At 61.0% G+C, this 19,563-nt stretch overlaps 1 protein-coding gene across 1 annotated transcript; it reads left to right on the forward strand.

Annotated features, from left to right (window-relative positions):
* The first annotated feature begins 3,245 nt into the window (after nt 1–3,245).
* Nucleotides 3,246–5,389, forward strand: LOC118687048 (oligodendrocyte transcription factor 2). The gene is made up of 2 exons (XM_036383726.2): nt 3,246–3,285; nt 3,527–5,389. The coding sequence occupies exon 2, from the start codon at nt 3,564–3,566 to the stop codon at nt 4,446–4,448; it is 885 nt and encodes a 294-aa protein (XP_036239619.1). The 5' UTR covers nt 3,246–3,285; nt 3,527–3,563; the 3' UTR covers nt 4,449–5,389.
* Nucleotides 5,390–19,563: the final 14,174 nt, after the last annotated feature.

A 19,563-nucleotide genomic window follows, 5' to 3' on the forward strand; every position in this document is an offset into this window, starting at 1 on the left:
AATAACCGCGTGACATTCCAAGCGATTTCCAGCACGAGAGCGGTAGTCTGGTTTTTATTAAGTTATCACTTCATCATGTTCCCTGATTGCCTTCATTCATGCCTTAGTTGTCTACAGACGCTATTAAAAAAAAAAAAAAACTAATACATATTCATAGCGCGGCAAATGGGCTCTGCTCCACATTTTAGTGTCAAAATCAAGTTCGGGTGAAGGGCTCCTCTGGGAACCCTCCGGGGCCGCTTCCCGGGATGCGCCAGCGAGGGGCGGCTGCGGCGCGGAGCCTTCCCGGGTCCGGGGAGGGGGAGGTGCGACACTTCATTTGTCATCTCACGGCGGGGACCGTCCCCTCTTCCTCGCACCCCCCTGCACCGGGCTGTCCCGGTCCCGATCCCGGTCCTGATCCCGGTCCTGATCCCGATCCCGGTCCCGATCCCGATCCCGATCCCGATCCCGATCCCGGTCGCGATCCCGATCCCGATCCCGATCCCGATCCCGATCCCGGTCCCGATCCCGGTCCCAGTCCCGATCCCGGTCGCGATCCCGATCCCGATCCCGGGTTCCGATCCCGATCCCGATCCCGATCCCGATCCCAGTCCCGATCCCGATCCCGATCCCGGTCCCGATCCCGATCCCGATCCCGGCCCCGCGGGCTGCGGGCGGGACAGAGCTCGTGTCCAGACGGATGGACAGTGGTCAGCAGGGACATTGCTCCCTTAGGGACTCAGATCCCGAGATTTCTGCTGCGCACTCGGAGAGGGGTTTCCTCTCTGCAGGGGGGAGAGGAAAAAAAAAAAAAAAAGAAACGAAGGAAAAAAAAAAGAAAGAAACAAGAAAAAACGGAAAAGAGGAGAAAAGGAAAAAGAAAAGAAACGGGGAAAAGGTGAGGGAAGGAAAAGGAGAAAAGAGAAAGGAAAAGGAGAAAAGAGAAAGGAAAAGGAGAAAAGGAAGGGGAAGGAAAAGAGGAAAGGGAAGGGGGAGGGGGAAGGAAAAAGGAAGGAAAAGGAAGAGGATCCAGCCCGCTGCCCATTTCTCCCTCCCGAGCCCCCAGGGTGATGCCAGAACGGCCTCAGGACGCAGCGGCCCCGAGCTCCGGCTGCCCCCCGGCACCCCCGCCCTCCGTCCATGCCCGCCCTCTGTCCATGCCCGCCCTCTGTCCATCCCTCTGTCCATCCCTCTGTCCATCCCTCTGTCCATGCTGTCCATCCCTCTGTCCATCCCGCTGTCCATCCCTGCCCTATGTCCATCCCTCTGTCCATCCTTCTCTCCATCCCCTCTGTCCATCCATTCCCTCTGTCCATCCCCTCTGTCCATCCCTGCCCTCTGTCCATCCCTCTGTCCATGCTGTCCATCCCTCTGTCCATCCCGCTGTCCATCCCTGCCCTATGTCCATCCCTCTGTCCATCCCCTCTGTCCATCCCTGCCCTATGTCCATCCCTTTGTCCCTCCCTCTGTCCATCCCTCTGTCCATCCCTCTGTCCATCCCTGCCCTCTGTCCATCCCTGCCCTCTAATCATCCCTCTGTCCATCCCGCTGTCCATCCCGCTGTCCATCCCTGCCTTCTATTCATCCCTCTGTCCATCCCTCTGTCCATCCCGCTGTCCATCCCGCTGCCCAGGCCATGGCCGGAGGCTGTTCCCCGCCGTTCCCCGCTGTCCCCTCCGGCAGGTGAACCCCAGCTCAGCTCCAGGGCCCCTCTCCAGCCCCCGGGGGGCTCCCGGGATGTTCCTGCCGGGGCCGGGGGGGCTGCAGGGCCCTGCTCGCTGCTGCAGCTCCGCCGCTCCCGGGGCAGAGCCTGGCGGACCCCACGGGGAATCCGGGACCCCCATCCGTTTGACAGCTCCTTCATGGAGAAGGGAAGGTCCCAGCCTTTAGGAAGGAAATCTGCAGAGCCCTGGCGGACGGCAGACGAGCGCTGCGGCGTTTTCCTCGCTGCCCTGGGGGCGATGCCCCCGCCCGCCGCCCCTCCCGGCCCGGCCGGGGCCCGTTCCCCCTCCGCCGGCCGGGCCCTGCCGGGGGCCGGGGCGGCTCCGGGGCTGAATTCGTTGTGCTCGTTGTCGCTCTGTTTTCTCGGAGCCGCCAGGCGAAGGCAGCGCCCGGCTGCGGCTGCCGCTCCCCACGAAACAAACCAAACTTTGCGCAGCTCCCCTCCCGTCCCGCCCCGCACCTCCGGGGCTCAGCCCCAGCCCCCCCATCCTCGGGGGTCCCCCCCGGCCGCCCCGCGTCCCCGGTGGCCGGGCCGGGCGGCAGCGGGACACACGCCGGGCGGCGGGCCCGGCTGTCGCGGGGACAGATTTTCCTAATTGACCTGTTACGGATCATCCCCGCAACCGTTGGCAAACACATTTCCACGCTTCACTTCTTAACGTTTTAAATACATATTTAACGGATGGTTGAGGCTTGCCGGGCCAGCTGGGAAACACACGGGTGTAAAAATAATACAACAAAGGCAAAGGGGCCGGGGGGGCCGGCGGGGAGGGGTCGGCCGGGGGATTTACCCCAGTGCGAGGAAGCTCCGACCCTGTTGCGCGGAGCTGCCGGGGCGAGGGGACTCGCCGGGAGCCGGGCGAGCTGCGCAGGAAGGCGGGAGGCATTTCCGAAGGTCATTTTTTGTTCGTTTGTTAACGTCTTTTACTCTTTCTTTCTCTCTTTCTCTCCCCTCTCCCGCTCCCTTCTCGCTGAAGGCTTTTTTGGGGCAGATTTAAGCGGCCGCTCCAAGAACTTCTCCAGGTCTCTGCGGGGCCGGAGCCGGGGGGATGCTCGGGGCGATTCGCTCCTGGGGAACGGAGAGGCCGAAATCCCGCTTTTCTCCGCCTCTCTTTGCACCACTTGACGGGGGAATTGCGCCCGGGCTCGGGGCAGGAGGCGGCACCGGGCGGGGGAAGCGCTGCCCGGTGCGTGCCGGCGGACGGGCCGGGCACCGGGGAACACCGACGTGCCGGGGGCTGCTTGGTCCCGTCCCCGTCCCGTCCCGCCCCCCCAACAGCTGTTCCCGGCGCTGTCATTGTTGCGTTTTATTATGGATCTGACAAAAGTCCCTCCCCCCCGCCGCGCCCCCCCCGCCGGGCTCCCCGCGCCGCTCGGGCCGGCGCCCCCCGCCCCACCGAGCCGGAGCGGCCCCGGTGACATCAGCCGTGCCCCCGCCGCCGCCGCGGATTGGCGCAGCCCCCCTCCCTCCGCCCGGTGACATCGTTCCTCCCCGGCGCGGCTATAAAGCGGCCGCGGCTCCGCCGCAAGGTGCGCGCTGCTGCTGCCGTGCTCGCCCGTCCCGGCGCGCCGCTCGCCACGGTGAGTGCGCCCGTGAGTGCCCCCCGCGCCCGCGGCCCCGCGCGGACCCCAGCCCCGGAGCCAGGGGAGGGACGGGACGGGACGGGACGGGACGGGACGGGAGCCGCCCCCGGCCAGGGGAGGGCGGGCAGCGGGGCCGGTCCCGGTTCGGCGGAGCGGGGTCGCCGACGGGGCGGGCGCGGGGCCCCGGCGAGCGGCGGCGGGCGCTGACGCGGGGCTCTCTCCCCTCCCCTCCCCGCAGGCTGCCCGGTGCGCGCCGCCGCCCCGCCCGCCGGGCCATGGACTCGGACGCCAGCCTGGTTTCCAGCCGCCCGTCCTCCCCGGAGCCCGATGACCTCTTCCTCACGGCCAGGAATAAAGGCAGCGGCGGGGGCTTCACGGGCGGCACCGTGTCCAGCTCCACGCAGAGCGACTCCCCGCCGGAGCTGAGCGCCGAGCTGCGCAGCGCCATGAGCGCTGCGGGGGTGGTGGTGGTGGACAAGCTGGGCTTCAAGTCCTCCTCGTCGTCCTCGTCGTCGTCCTCCTCCTCCTCCAAGAAGGACAAGAAGCAGATGACGGAGCCGGAGCTGCAGCAGCTGCGGCTGAAGATCAACAGCCGGGAGCGCAAGCGGATGCACGACCTGAACATCGCCATGGACGGGCTGCGGGAGGTGATGCCCTACGCGCACGGCCCGTCGGTGCGCAAGCTCTCCAAGATCGCCACGCTCCTCCTGGCGCGCAACTACATCCTCATGCTCACCAACTCCCTGGAGGAGATGAAGCGCCTGGTCAGCGAGATCTACGGCGGCCACCACGCCGGCTTCCACCCCGCCGCCTGCCCCGGCGGCATGGGCGCGCACTCGGCGCCGCTGCCCGGCCACCCGGGCCACCCGGCCTCGCACCCCGTGCACCACCCCATCCTGCCCCCCGCCGCCGTCTCCAGCGCCTCCCTGCCCGGCTCCGGCCTCTCGGCCGTCAGCTCCATCCGGCCCCCGCACGGGCTCCTCAAGTCGCCCTCGGCCGCCGCCGCCGCCGCCGCCGCCGCCCCGCTGGGCAGCGGCTTCCAGCACTGGGGGGGGATGCCGTGCCCCTGCAGCATGTGCCAGGTGTCGGCCCCGCCGCACCACCACGTCTCCGGCATGGGCACGGCCAGCCTGCCCAGATTAGCCACCGACACCAAATGAGTCCCTCCCGCCGCGCCCCCGGCACCTCCAGGACCTACAGACGCTCCCCCCCCGGCGGCAGCGGGACCGCCCCGCTCCGCTCCCGGGGCCGCCGGAGGGGCGGCGGGAGCGGATGGAGCCGGCCCGGGGTCTGCCCTGCTCCCCGAACGCGGGGGAACCCCCCCGGCACGGTAAACCCCGCGCTCCTCCCGTGGTTTTAATTTTCCGACGATGCCGAGGACTCCGCAGGAGGGGAGGGCGGCGGAGCCGGGGCTCGGCGCTACCGGAGGAACCAAAACTGCGGAGGGGCTTTGGCTCGTTTATTCGTTCCTGCGCCCCTTCCCTCCCCTCTCCCGGTCTCGTTTCTACACGCGGAGCCTTCCGAGCCGCCCCCGGCTCGCATGCCCCGGATTGCCCATCCCGGGGGGCTCCGGGAGCGCCGGGTCCTGCCCTGCCCTCCCCGGGGCTGCGCCGGTTCTCGCTCCGGTGCGGGCTTTGTAAATAGACCGATAACGACGCGAGTCCGCTCTGCCTGAGCTTTCCGTCCGTGCACTTGTTCTGTGTCAGCCTCATGAGTGAAATAGGGGTCGGTTCGCCTTGATTTCCTTCGTTTGGGTTCTTGGGGTTTGGTGGGTTGTTTTACTTTTAAGCGTATAACACGTTTGTTTCCGTTTCTTTTTCTTTTACGTTCCTGCCACCTTTAACAAACTTCGAACTCTTTAATGCTCTTTCTGTGTAGGAACTTTCACGCTGTCCGTGTTGCAATACTGAGAACTTGGGCTTGTTTCTGAAATAACAACTTTTCTTATCGCTGTCCCTTGCAGAGATTTTATCATCTGTTTATTTTTGTAAAAAAAACCCAAAAAAACAAACAAAAAAGAAAAAGAAAAAAAAAGTTGCTAAATAATATTTATTACTTGTTTGGTTGCAAAAAAAAAAAAAAAAAGAAAAAAAAAAAGAAAAAAAAAGTGATCCACTGTTGAGATTTTAAATAAATAAAAAATTTAAAAAAAGAAAAGCAGTTAAAATAAATGTCCTTTTTCTCTTCCTCGCTGTTCCGGGGAGGCGGAGACAGACGGGGAAGGGATGGGAATATTTTAGGCGCATCCTTGACTTTCGCGAAGTTTTTTTGTCAGTTTGCCTCGCAGGCGAATCGAAACCGTTCGAGGGTTGGGTTTGGGGTTTTTTTGTTTTTTTTTTTTTTTTTTTCCCTTCCTCATTTATTCCATTTAGAATCAGAGCTGTGAGGAAGAACCGACCAGTACCGCGTCGGTAGCGTGAAAATTTCTGTCTGTCGAATGCAGCGCTTGGCAAAAGCGAAATATTAATTAAATATTAATTCGGGGAGAGGAACCATCCAGCTTGAAGCGGGGGAGTTCGCTCCCTGCGATGGCGTCTGCGCATTTGACCTTCAACTAAAACCCCACCAAACGAAAATCCACGCAAAAGTGAATTATTTGGGGACAACCCCTCATTTTTTTCCCCTCCCGAAGCCGCTCATGTCTGTGGCCCGGGGAGATTTTGGCAGTTCTGGACGCAGGTGTTGGGGCGGGAGATATTCCGCACACCCCGGGGAAAGGGCTCCGGGGTTTCTGGGGAAAAGGAGCTCGAGGGGCTCGGGACGGGCTGAGGTTCCCGTCTCTCCTGACCCACAAACGGCAGCGCATTGATCTCAATATTTCGGGCTGCACCCGCAGAAATACACAATTATTCATCATTCTGACGGCTCGGGGGGAGTTTGGGGAGCGCAGACGCCGGCGGGGAATGAGAGCTGGGCCAGACCCAGGGGATTCCTTGTTTGGTTTGGGTTTTTCCTGCAAACCGAGCGGTCCCGGGTGGCCGAGCCCTGCTCGCTCCCCGCGGGCTGTGGCGGCTCCGGGCGTTCCTGCGGGGCTGGGCTGGCTCCTTCCTTCCTTGCCAGCCCCTCCAGGAGAGCGGCGGGGGCTGCGGAGGAGCGTCCGGCACCCCGGACCGCGACAGCGGTGATGGCCATGCCCAGCCCCTCCAGGAGAGGTGCAGAGGAGCGTCCCGCACCCCGGACCGTGACAGCGGTGATGGCCATGCCCAGCCCCTCCAGGAGAGGTGCAGAGGAGCGGCCGGCACCCCGGACCGTGACAGCGGTGATGGCCATGCCCAGCCCCTCCAGGAGAGGTGCAGAGGAGCGTCCCGCACCCCGGACCGTGACAGCGGTGATGGCCATGCCCAGCCCCGCGGAGATTCCCCTTCCCGTAGCCTGGCCAGCACGGCGCTGGCACAGACACAGCCCAGGGGACACATGGCGAGCACGGTGCTGGTGGCCCAGGTGCCTTCCCCTGGTCCGGGGGTGTCCCCGGCTTTAGGGGCCGCCCAGGTGCGGGTTCGGTGCCGCCCTGCGGCTCTCGAGGCACAAACCCCCCGCCTCTGCCTCCCCCCGCCGCGGGAGAAAGCCCGAACAAGGAGCGGGCAGGTGTCCGCCAGCGCCTGGGGACGGTGCCCGGGACGGGAGCCCTGTGCCAGGCTCGCTGCCCGCCAGGGCCGCCCGGGGCCGGGCAGGGGCAGCGGTGCCCGAGGCCGCCGAGCCCAGCGCTGCCCGGGCACGGTGGGGAGCGGCCGTCGGGGACGGAGCCCCCCGGGCCAGTTCGGCTCCCGGAACCCCGGCAGCGGTGCCAGACCCCCCCGCACCCCCGTCCGCCGGGAGGCCGCGATAAGCAGAGCAGCTTTCCCAATTAGCGGAGCTCCGGCGAGGGAGCGCTGCTGCGGAGGAAGGGCAGGAGCAGGTGAGAATTAGAGGGAGCATCATTAGGAGCTGTTCTTTGTCTCTATTAAAGGCAATAATTAGCACCCTGACAGATGCAAAAGTCGGCAGTGGCCAGAAGCTGGTAAATCCTGCTCGTCTGCCTGCCCGGCTCGCCCCCGGAGGGGCCTGGCCCTGTCGCTAACAGGTGGCCCCGGGGAGCCCCGACGGGCAGGGGGGGACATCGGGGACACGGCTCTGCTGCGGGGCCCTCCGGCCACGCCGCTGCCGAAAGCAGCCAGGGCAGCATCTCCCCCGCCCCAAACGGGCCCTGCCCGCCAGGCCGAGCCCGCGCATCCTCCGCGGGAGCGGGGACACGCGGGGCTGGCACCGGGGCTGGCACCGAGCCGTGCCGGGCACTGCCTGTGCTCCCCAAAACCCCCATCACGGGCTACCTGCGATTGAGCTCGGCCGTCCTGCGGCCCCCCCCGAGCTCCCCATATGTTCCCCCGGCCCAGGCAGGGCCCCGCGGGCCCGCAGCCGGGTAAGGTTGCAGCGAGGGGCGTCCATCTGCTCCGCGGGGCTCCTGCCGGGAGCCCCAGGGAGCCGCACGGAGCCCTCCCTCCATCCTCCTCCGGGCTTTCAGGCGCTCTCGGGTCTATCGCGACCTGTCCCGACAGGAGGAGGAAGGCCCTGCCCGCACATCCTGGCTCCCTCCTCACCCCCTCACTCCTTTCCTTCCTCTTTCCCCGACCTCCTCCCTGCTTTCCCCTTCTCTTTCCCTCCTTCCCCGCCTTCCCCTTCTCTCTCTTTCCTCTTCTCCTTCTGTTCCCCACCGAGCCCAGGCCCAGAAGGGGAGAGAGGGGCAGGCAGAGCTCACCAGGGGCTGCAGTGACAGCACAGGGAGCAAGGGAGAGAAACCTGAGACAGGGGAAATTCAGGTTCAATATTGACAATGAGGAATTGTTCCCTGGCAGGGTGGGCAGGCCCTGGCACAGGGTGCCCAGAGCAGCTGGGGCTGCCCCTGCATCCCTGGCAGTGCCCAAGGCCAGGCTGGGCACTGGGGACAGTGGGAGGGGTCCCTGCCATGGCACTGCGTGGGCTCTGAGGTCCCTTCCCACCCAAACCATTCCATGATTCAATCAGCACATTTCAGGCAGAGACCAAAAGGCATCCAGGAAACCCAAGAGGAAGGGAATGTCCATATCTCACTTCAACAGGGGATTTCTTCAGCCTCTGCCGGGAAAATCTTAAGCCAAGGTGACCAAAATCTGCTGCAAATCCCTGACTGAGGCACTGCCCTTCTGCAGGGCAGCAGCTCTGCCTCCTGCCAGTGCAGCCCTGTGGGATGGGATAATGGGATGGGATGGGATGGGATGGGATGGGATGGGATGGGATGGGATGGGATGGGATGGGATAATGGGATGGGATGGGATGGGATGGGATGGGATGGGATGGGATGGGATGGGATGGGATGGGATGGGATGGGAGCTGCCAGAGCCCCTGCACAGGGCTGCAGCATCCCTCCCTTTTCCCTGGGATGAGTGTTCAGAGTGAGCACCCACAGCCCCCTCAAGCCCTTCCTAAAACCAATCCTCCACAGAAAGCCATGGCTCTGTTTTACCTCCAAGCCTCTGCCCAGGAGCCCCTGGCAGGGTGAGGCTCACAGGTCCCACTCACCTCGGGAGAGCCTCCCCCCGCTGACATTCCAGGGCCAAACCGCCCCTGAGCATCCCTGCAGTGTCCCCAGGGCAGGGCCAGGGCGCTGGGTGCGACAGGGGCCCCATGGCACAGCCCTGGCTGGGACAATGCTGGGCTCCTGCTCCACTGCTCTGTTCTTACCCTTCCAGAGGGGACGGGCTGATGTCCTGCGTGCTGTCTGGTGGCTCAGGGGACACTGCTGTGACAGGAGCCAGCAGCCCCAGACGATGCCAGCAGCTCCTGGAGCAGCAGGGCAGGGTGGGGAGCTGTCCCTGGCTGTGGCTTTTCCATCCTGTGTGGGACAGGGAGCTCCAGGGGACTCAGCACTACCCAGATCATCCCAAATGCTCAGGTGCAGCTGAGGGATGGATTTTCCAGAGCTACCATGAGATCCCAGAAGTTTGGGGTGGGGAGGGACCTCGGAGAGCACCCAGTGCCACAGGAGCTGCCCAGGGGCTTTGGGATGTCTCCAGAGAGGGAGACCCCAGCCCCTCCCTGGGCAGCTGTTCCAGGGCTCTGCCCCTCCAGGGAAGGAAGTTCTTCCTCAGGCTGGGCTGGAATTGTTGTGTTTTAGTTCCTGGCCATTGCTCCTTGTCCTGCCACTGGCACCAACAGCCCCAGGAGCTCCCAGCTCCCTCCAGCCAGCCCTGCAAGCCTGCTTTCCATGGGAGGCTTAGGTGGGGAGGGAGGTTTTCCCAAACCTCACTCCTGAGAGGCCTTTCCCACCTCACAGCCAGGCAGGTGCAGGGTGGGAGCGATCCCTGGGCTCTGCCAACTCTCTGGGCATCACCCAAACTGAATCTGCCACTGCAGGCATTGAATATTTTTATATTTCTGCCCAAAATTGTTAAGGGGAGGCCGTGACTGGTGATGGCAGTGGGGCCACGAGGCTCTGCCAGCCCCATCTCTGAAAAAGGGCACAAAGTGCTCCAGTCCTTCTGGGTCGGTGTCAGAACTCCCAAGGTTCATTCATTAGGAAGAATCCAGCCTTAAATAGTGGATCAACAAGGAACTGCAGCATTACATGGATCAGACACATCTCAAAATCTCTTTCGAGTGAATAAAGTCCAAAATATCTGCTCTGGAAAACACCTGTGGAAATTTGCCCACTGTTTAAACTCGTAGAGATGTGGAGTTTACATCACTGAGCAACACAAAGTGGGAATACTCTGGCCCACACCAGAATAAAAAGGTAAATTATCTTCAGTGTTCAGAACTGAGGAGAATCTTCCATGGAATTTCATGAGCTGGCCATCAAATAAAGTTATTTATTATCAGAAGTTATGATAAGGAAAAGATTTAGATTAAGAAGAATTAAATAAAAATATCTTGGCACTTTTTGTCTGGAAAAGCATTGTCCTGGAAAGTGTGTTGGAATCAGGAGACTCCAGCAGCTCCTTCCCTCAAGGGCTGTCTCCTGACCAGAAAATGAGCAGGTGAATGCGGGTCCAGAGATTCACTGAGTACAAACGTGGATCATTAATTGATGCCAGGAATATTTTATTCATTCTGAAAATTGGGAATTCAGCAGGGCTTTAACCAGCATAAGGAAAATATTCTTTTTTTTTAAAAACCTCTCCAAAATTCCAGACTTGGTGGGATCTGGGGGGCTGCCCTGTGCAGGGATGGCAGCTGGAGCCTTGTGATCCTGGTGGGTTGGGTTGTTCCATAATTCCCTGATTCTCCTGGCCTTTGACTATTGATATTCCATAATTCCCTGATTCTCCTGGCCTTTGACTATTGATATTCCGTAATTCCCTGATTCTCCTGGTTCTTGAGTGTTGATATTCCATAATTCCCTGATTCTCCTGGCCTCTGAATGTTGATATTCCATAATTCCCTGATTCCCCTGGCCTCTGAATGTTGATATTCCATCATTCCCTGATTCTCTGGGCATTTGAATGTTGATATTCCATAATTCCCTGATTCCCCTGGCCTCTGAATGTTGATATTCCATCATTCCCTGATTCTCCTGGTTCTTGAGTGTTGATATTCCATAATTCCCTGATTCTCCTGGCCTTTGACTATTGATATTCCATAATTCCCTGATTCCCCTGGTCTCCGAATGTTGATATTCCATCATTCCCTGATTCTCCTGGTCTCTGAATGTTGATATTCCATCATTCCCTGATTCTCCTGGCTCCTGAATATTGATATTCCATAATTCCCTGATTCCCCTGGTCTCTGAATGTTGATATTCCATAATTCCCTGATTCTCCTGGCCTCCGAATGTTGATATTCCATAATTCCCTGATTCCCCTGGTCTCTGAACGTTGATATTCCATAATTCCCTGATTCCCCTGGCCTCCGAATGTTGATATTCCATCATTCCCTGGTTCCCCTGGTCTCTGAACGTTGATATTCCATAATTCCCTGATTCTCCTGGCTCCTGAATATTGATATTCCATAATTCCCTGATTCCCCTGGTCTCTGAATGTTGATATTCCATCATTCCCTGGTTCCCCATGCCTGCTCCAGCCCCTGGGAATCCGGGCAGTGTCCCACCGCGCTGCTCTCCCTGCTTCCAGAGGGCTCTGTGCTGCTTCCAGGGGCACCCAAAGGCTCCTGGCACATTCCCAGTCCATCCTGCTGGGAGCAGGGAGGCGGGAGGGGGAAGGCAGGACCCGACCGGCCCCGGGGGTGCCGCGGCCCTCGGGAGCTCCGGGCGGGGCAGGGCTGGGATCCTCGGGAGGCTTTTCCCCGAGAAAAGATGGATGTAAATGCAAAAGAGTGCCTTCCCTCGGCCATTCAGGCCCATTCTCGGGATTGGCTTTAGAAGTTTTGTTCTGCCATTTATCTTCACTTGTTGGAGATGTCTTGACAAACTCCTGAGAATCAATTTCCCATCAGCTCTTGGCCCGCTCTCCCTGAACCGCCAGGTCAGCTCTCCCCGCATGCTTTAGCAGGGGTTATCGGGACGGGCCACCCGGCTCCATTGTCCCCGGGCAGGGCTGGCCGGGTCCCCGTGGCGGCCGGGGAGCGGTGTCACACACATGGGGACGGCGCCGAGGGGACCGGGCTCCCCCCGCCTTCATCAATCATCGTCCCACCGCTGCCAAGCCCGGCACAATCGGAACCGGGGCCGCTCCCTGCCAGCCACGAGCGCGCCTTTGGCTCTAATGTATTCCCCATGTTGGTCCTATTCGCGGGGAAAATCAATCAATCACTGTCAGCGAACATCACCGGGCTGCAGATTGATCACGGCGTCAGGATTGTTGCAGGATCCCGCAGATGCAGCAGGCATTTGTTAAATGCTATTTGCAGAAAGACATATACATATATGTATAAGACATTTATACACCTCTTTGTCTGCTTGGGAAAGGGGAAAAAAACCCAGAAAAACACACACGGTTCTTGGGGTTTGGGGATTTTTTGTGTGTGGATCTTGTTGTTTTGTGTTTGGTTTTTTTTTTCCTCCCAAAAAGCTGCCACAGCGTTAATCACTCTCATGAGGAAAATCCTTTTGAGTGAAAACCGAGCAGAGTTTTGGGAGGGGGGATCCTGTTTGTTCCTCCTGAGGGAGTGGAGCAAGGTTTGGCTTGCTGTGCCCGAGGAGAGGAGGCTCGAGATGTCCCACAGGGACAGGGAGACCCCAAACTCCTTCCAAAGGGTGGAGCTGGGGCATCTCCTTTGAGAGAGAAACCCCTGGAAGGTGGGAATTGTGCTCAGCCCCCATCTGGGGCTGTGCTGAAGAGCCCATGAAGTTTCCCTCTCTCCTGTCCCCAGCAGAAAGAATTCCACGTGAATTTCACGCTGCTCCAGCGACAGAGAAGGATTTCCCCTGGGAGCTGAGCACGCCAGGACAGCAGGAACTGATCCCCATCCCAAACGCATCCCAGAGCCCCAGGAGGGACGGGGAGAATCCTTTTCCAAGCCAGAACTTCAGGCACAGAGGGCAGAAAACGTGGAAGGTGGATGGGGAAAGGAGCTGTGCTCAGAACAATGTGGGATGGCTCTCGGAGGTCTCCTCTCCCCTGGCAGTGCCCAAGGCCAGGCTGGGCACTGAGGAGCACCTGGCACAGTGGGAGGTGTCCCTGCCATGGCAGGGGTGGCCCTGGCTGGGATTTGAGGTCCCTCCAGCCAACCCAGTCTGTGACAGATTTTATTGGAGTGTCAGAGCTGAGGCTGAGGAACCACAGCCCCTTCCCTGCGCTCACTGGGACCTGCTCTGGGGACAGGCTCCCTGCAGGGTTTCTGGCTCTTCCAGGCACCTGCAGAGGAGCTCTTGGAAGGAATTTGCCCTTCCAGGAAGGATTTGCCCTTCCCTGTCCGCTCCTCCCTTCCCAGGATGGTTCAAGGAGCGTTGTGCCAGCATTGCCTGACCCCAGCCCCTGTTCAAGCGCCCAGGGTGGCTCAGGGAGTCACCTGTGCCCTGTGAAATCCCACGGGAGCCCCACAGGATCCAGGGAAGCTGCTCTGGGCCTGGAGAGCAGGGCAGGAGCAGGATCCCTGCGGGTCCCTGCAGCTCGGGGGATCCTGAGACCCCAGGGTCCTGTGCAGGGCTGGGGGAGCCCCTGGGCACCACCTCAAGGCCCACAGCTCTGCCCAGCTGCAGACTCTGCTCAAGCACCTGTGCAAGAGCTGAAATTACAGAAATTAAATTGGAGAAATGTAGAAAAAGTGAAAAAAACCGGCTTGGTGGGAACAGAGCTCTGGGGGAAAGGGAAGGGAAGGGAAGGGAAGGGAAGGGAAGGGAAGGGAAGGGAAGGGAAGGGAAGGGAAGGGAAGGGAAGGGAAGGGAAGGGAAGGGAAGGGAAGGGAAGGGAAGGGAAGGGAAGGGAAGGGAAGGGAAGGGAAGGGAAGGGAAGGGAAGGGAAGGGAAGGGAAGGGAAGGGAAGGGAAGGGAAGGGAAGGGAAGGGAAGGGAAGGGAAGGGAAGGGAAGGGAAGGGAAGGGAAGGGAAGGGAAGGGAAGGGAAGGAGCTGCAACATCCCAGGAGCTTCCACAGGGCTTGAGGTGTTTGGAAGTGATGGGGAAGGGGGGAGGGAAGCATCAGCCCCAGGAGAAGCTGCACAGGTCAGGACTCAGCCCTGGGCACGCCCTGGCACTTGGCACCAACATTCCCAGTGTACAGAGCCCCCGCAGCCTCCAGCCCCGGGCTCTGGCTCACAGAAATGCCAAAAGCTGCTGAGGGAGAGGGGAGGTGGGAGAAAGGAGCCACAAATCCTTGGCTGACGTGTCCTGCAGAAGGGAGGAGCCGCTCCCGAGGTGGGGATCTGAAGAGTGGGATTTGCCTGAGACAACACAATAAACGCACAATTCAGATTTTGTTCCTTTTTCATGTCTATGGGGGAAAATCCTCTGCAGCTTCATTAACAAACCTGTCCCTAATCCTACCCAAACCTCCTGAAAAAAAGATGATATTAACTGAAATCCAGCCGGCCTTGCAGAGCCTGGGAGTAAATGAACTTTTAATGCATGGAGAACATATTCATTATAATGTATAAAGAGGCAATTTTCATTTTGTTTGTGTTCTTAAGAGTGTGACAGCGTCTTGTTTGCCACTGCCCCTGGGTATAAGCCAGCATTGTGTGCCTTAATTAGATATTCCCGTGCTAGTGTGAGGGACATATGTCTATTCACGGGAACAAACATCAAGAGTCTGCCACGGCCTTTCATGTCCTGCTACGTCGGAATAAAGGCAGAGCAAGTGCAAGCTCTCCCAAGGACCTGTGGCCCCAAACAGCTTGAACACAACGCGCGGGCATTCAGCGATTGGTTACAGTTTATTAACAGCCCATAAACTCCTCATCTGCTCCCGCTCTCGTTAAAGTTGTCACCTGCGGCTGCCGCGGCAGAGTCGCTCTGGGAATGGGGAATGGGAATGGGGAATGGGAATGGGGAATGGGGAATGGGAATGGGGAATGGGAATGGGAAATGGGGCTCTGGGAATGGGGCTCTGGGAATGGGCAATGGGAATGGGGAATGGGAATGGGAAATGGGAATGGGGCTCTGGGAATGGGGAATGGGAATGGGGAATGGGAATGGGGCTCTGGGAATGGGGAATGGGAATGGGGAATGGGCTCTGGGAATGGGAATGGGGAATGGGCTCTGGGAATGGGGCTCTGGGAATGGGGAATGGGGAATGGGAATGGGGAATGGGGAATGGGGCTCTGGGAATGGGGAATGGGCTCTGGGAATAGGGAATGGGAATGGGAATGGGGAATGGGGAATGGGCTCTGGGAATGGGGCTCTGGGAATGGGGAATGGGGAATGGGAATGGGGAATGGGGAATGGGAATGGGGAATGGGGCTCGGAGCTGCCCCTGATCCCCCTGCCCACCTCTCCCTGCCTGGGCTTGGCCCAGGTGGCCCAAAAGGAAAGAGAAACCCCTCAGAAGCTCAGGAGGCTGCGGTGACACCCCAGGAGCTCGGGTTCCCAAATCCCTTCCCTTCCCTTCCCTTCCCTTCCCTTCCCTTCCCTTCCCTTCCCTTCCCTTCCCTTCCCTTCCCTTCCCTTCCCTTCCCTTCCCTTCCCCCCCTCTCGCCTGCTGGGCCTCATCAGGAGAGGGAAAGGCAGATTTGGGCAGAATCTGGGATTTCAGGGGATCTGACAGTGAGTGAGGGGAGCCAGGCCAGGAGTTCAGAGTCAGGGAGAGGAGAGAGCAGGGTGAGAAGGGCCCAGAGCAGCTGGGGCTGCCCCTGCATCCCTGGCAGTGCCCAAGGCCAGGTTGGACACTGGGGACAGTGGGAGGTGTCCCTGCCATGGCAGGGGTGGCACTGGGTGGGATTTGGGGTCCCTCCCTGCCCAAACCAGTGTGGAATTCTGGGATCCCATGGAACAGCTCCCCTGGGTTTGCTGTGCCCAGCCCAGGATCCTGGCAGCATTCCTGGCTGCTTTGCTGGGCAGCACAGGCCCAGCTCCATGGGGAATGTCCCACCTGGAGGAGTTTGCTGCCCCGAGCAGCTGAGCAGGGGCAACATTCTGGAGTTTGGCAGGGGTGGCACTGGGTGGGGTTAGGGTCCCTCCCAACCCAACCCAACCCAACCCAACCCAACCCAACCCAACCCAATCCACTCCCTGCTTGTGTGACAATGACATTTCTTACAGCTGTCCAAGCACCTGGACACCCACAATGCCATTAAACCCCTCAGGGAGGAGGGTCTTTGCCGTCACCGTGAGGTCTCCATGAACAGCACACTCAGAAGCCCCCCAGGCCCATCCGTGGCCGTGAGAGTGAAATCCCAGCCCCTGCAGCCCCTCAGCAGCTTCACTTCACAGCAGAACCTGCCAGAGCTTCCCAGCCGTGTGCGCCTCCTCAGGGCCCGGCCAGGACCCGATCATCAGCCGGGACGTGCAGGGAGGGACATCAGCCCCGCATCCAGCAGAGCCGGCCGCCCTAATTGGCTGCGCTAATGAGCGCCATTAATGAGCTGCTCTCCTGCAGCAGAGCCTCAGGGTGCGGATGCAGCAGCTCAGAGCAGGCAGGAGCAGACCCAGGCCGGGAATTTCCCTGACAGTGCCTCAGGGCTGCCCCCCAACAGCAGCTGGGCATCTCTGCCCACCCCAGGGGCACTTCTGTTCACCCCAGGGACACCTCTGCCCACTCCATGGACACCTCTGTCCACTCCATGGGCATCTCTGCCCACCCCAGGGGCACTTCTGTTCACCCCAGGGACACCTCTGCCCACCCCATGGACATCTCTGCCCACCCCAGGGACACCTCTGCCCACCCCATGGACATCTCTGCCCACCCCAGGGACACCTCTGCCCACCCCATGGACATCTCTGCCCACCCCAGGGACACCTCTGCCCACCCCATGGACATCTCTGCCCACCCCAGGGACACCTCTGCCCACCCCATGGACATCTCTGCCCACCCCAGGGACACCTCTGCCCACTCCATGGGCATCTCTGCCCACCCCAGGGACACCTCTGCCCACCCCATGGACATCTCTGCCTACCCCAGGGGCACTTCTGTTCACCCCAGGGACACCTCTGCCCACCCCATGGACACCTCTGCCTACCCCAGGGCACCTCTGCCCACCCCAGGGGCACCTCTGTCCATTTCATGGACACCTCTGCCCACCCCAGGGCACTTCTGTTCACCTCATGGACACCTCTGCCCACCTCATGGACACATCTGCCCACCCCAGGGATGCTTTTGTTCACCCCATGGACATCTCTGCCCACCCCAGGGACATCTCTGCCCACCTCATGGACACCTTTGTCCACCCTGCTGCCACCTCTGCCCTCCCATTCCACCTCTGCCCAACTCGCTGCCACCTCTGCACTCCTCATGCACACCTCTGCCCACGCCAGGGACGCTTCTGCTCACCCTATGGACACCTCGGACCACCCCACTGCCACTTCTGCCCACCCCAGAGATATCTCTATCCACCCCATGGACACCTCTGCTCACCCCATGGACACCTCTGCCCATCTCATGGACACCTCTGCCCACTCCAGGGACACTTCTGCTCACCCTATGGACACCTCTGCCCACCTCAGGGCTGCCTGTACCCTCCACAGGGACACCTCTGGTCACCCCAAGGACACCTTTGTCCACTCCACTGCCACCTCTGCTCACCCCATGGACACCTCTGCCCACCCCACTGCCACCTCTGGCCACCCCAGGGACCTCCCTGCCCACCCCACAGGCACAGCAAGAGCTGCCACAGGCCACCAAAGGGACACTTGCCAGTCTGGCTGTTGGCAGCACTTTGGATTTTTGCCATCCCAGCAGTGCTGGGCATGGAGAGAGGGAGAAAACCCTGCTGGAGCGACAATCCTGGGACACCACACTGGATAAAAGCTTCCCAAGGTGGATGTTCAGCTAAATTTGTGGCAGGACTTTTAGCTTTGTTGTTAAAATAATTCTTCTGTATTAATTTAAAGGGAATAAAATGTTCAGGCTCTGAAAGCCTTTTGAGCAGCAGAGATTTCCACACAGGGAGTGCAGCAATCCCAGAGTCCAGAGGGGCTTTGTCAGGCCCCGGGCTGGATTCCATTTTCACAAAACCATGGACAATCCCCCCCTGGGATGAGCCCCACCCCTGGAGGGGAGGACAGGTGGGTTTTGTCACCGGAACTTCTCTTCTGGTGTCCCCCTCTGGTCAGTGGCACTGGTTGGAGTGACCTTAAATCCCACCCAGTGCCACCCCTGCCATGGCAGGGACACCTCCCACTGTCCCCAGTGCCCAGCCTGGCCTTGGGCACTGCCAGGGATGCAGGGGCAGCCCCAGCTGCTCTGGGCACCCTGTGCCAGGGCCTGCCCACCCTGCCAGGGAACAATTCCTCATTGCCAAGATCCCATCCAGCTCCTGCAGGTCCTGGAGGGCCACAGCTGTGTCACCTCCTGGGTTCCAGGAGCTCTGGGAAGTGGAGCAATCCCGTGGCCAATGAGGGATTTGCCACTGGTGATTTTAGAGCCATTTTGGCACTGTGAACCCACGAGGAGCTGAGCAGAGCAGAGCAGAGCAGAGCAGAAGCAGCACAGACAGATCTGTGCTCCTGGGCTCTGCCTGTGTCAGCCTGGAGGAGTTTCACTGTGGGTTTTCTTCCCCCTCAGAATCCCAAATTCCCCAGAATCCCAACTCCTCCAGAGGCCAAAACACGCTTCTTCCAGGTTTGCTCTTGGAGGAACAAAACTCTCCTGTTAATCCTGACAAAGGATAGGCCAGACCCAGACTTGATCCGGGCCCATCCGGCGCCTGCCCTTGGCCGAGCATCCCCCAGAGGGCCCGGAGGGGGATGGATCCTGGGAGAGGGGATGGATCCCGGGAGAGGGGATGGATCCAGCCAGGAGAGGGGATGGATTCCAGGAGTGGGGTGGATTCCAGGAGAGGGGATGGATCCCAGGAGAGGGGATGGATCCTGCCGGGAGAGGGGATGGATCCCGGGAGCAGGGATGGATCCCGCCGGGAATGTGGATGGATCCCGGGAGCGGGGTCGGTCCCGCCGGGAGCGGGGATGGATCCGGGAGTGGGGGTGGATCCCGGGAGCAGGGATGGATCCCGCCGGGAGCGGGGATGGATCCGGGAGCGGGGATCGATGCCCGTAGCGGGGTCGGTCCCGCCGGGAGCGGGGATCGATGCCCGTAGCGGGGTCGGTCCCGCCGGGAGCGGGGATGGATCCGGGAGCGGGAATGGATCCGGGAGCAGGGATGGATCCCGGGAGCGGGGATGGATCCCGCCGGGAGCGGGGATGGATCCGGGAGCGGGGATCGATGCCCGTAGCCGGGTCGGTCCCGCCGGGAGCGGGGATGGATCCGGGGAGCGGGGGTGGATCCCGCCGGGAGCGGGGATGGATCCGGGAGCGGGGATCGATGCCGTAGCGGGGTCGGTCCCGCCGGGAGCGGGGGTGGATCCGGGAGCGGGGATGGATCCGGGAGCGGGGTGGATCCCGGGTGCGGGGTCGGTCCCGGCGGGAGCGGGGGTGGATCCGGGAGCGGGGATCGATGCCCGTAGCCGGGTCGGTCCCGCCGGGAGCGGGCGGGGCGGGCGCTGCTCTGTATGCAGGGGGAGCCGCCGCGGCGCTGCCGCCCTGGCCATTGTTCGCCGGGCACGGCGACCATCTGGAAAAGGCAGCGGGGAGACAGAGACCCCCCCGCTCCGGCCGCAGCCCCGCGCTCCCTGCGGGGACAAGGACAAGGACGGGCACGGCTCGTTCCCGAGTGCCACCGAGGGGGACACGCGGGGACAGGCGGGGACAGGCCGGCTTTGGGAGCAGCGCTTCCCTCGGTCCCGGCAGTGCCTCCGCTGCCACAGCCCCACCCGAGGCC

This window comes from Molothrus ater, chromosome 2, assembly GCF_012460135.2.
Source record: "Molothrus ater isolate BHLD 08-10-18 breed brown headed cowbird chromosome 2, BPBGC_Mater_1.1, whole genome shotgun sequence".
Classification (NCBI taxonomy): Eukaryota; Metazoa; Chordata; class Aves; order Passeriformes; family Icteridae; genus Molothrus; species Molothrus ater.

What these genes read in the sequence shown, in the direction of transcription:
- LOC118687048 (XM_036383726.2), top strand. Translation starts at nt 3,564, where the DNA reads ATGGACTCGGACGCCAGCCTGGTTTCCAGCCGCCCGTCCTCCCCGGAG.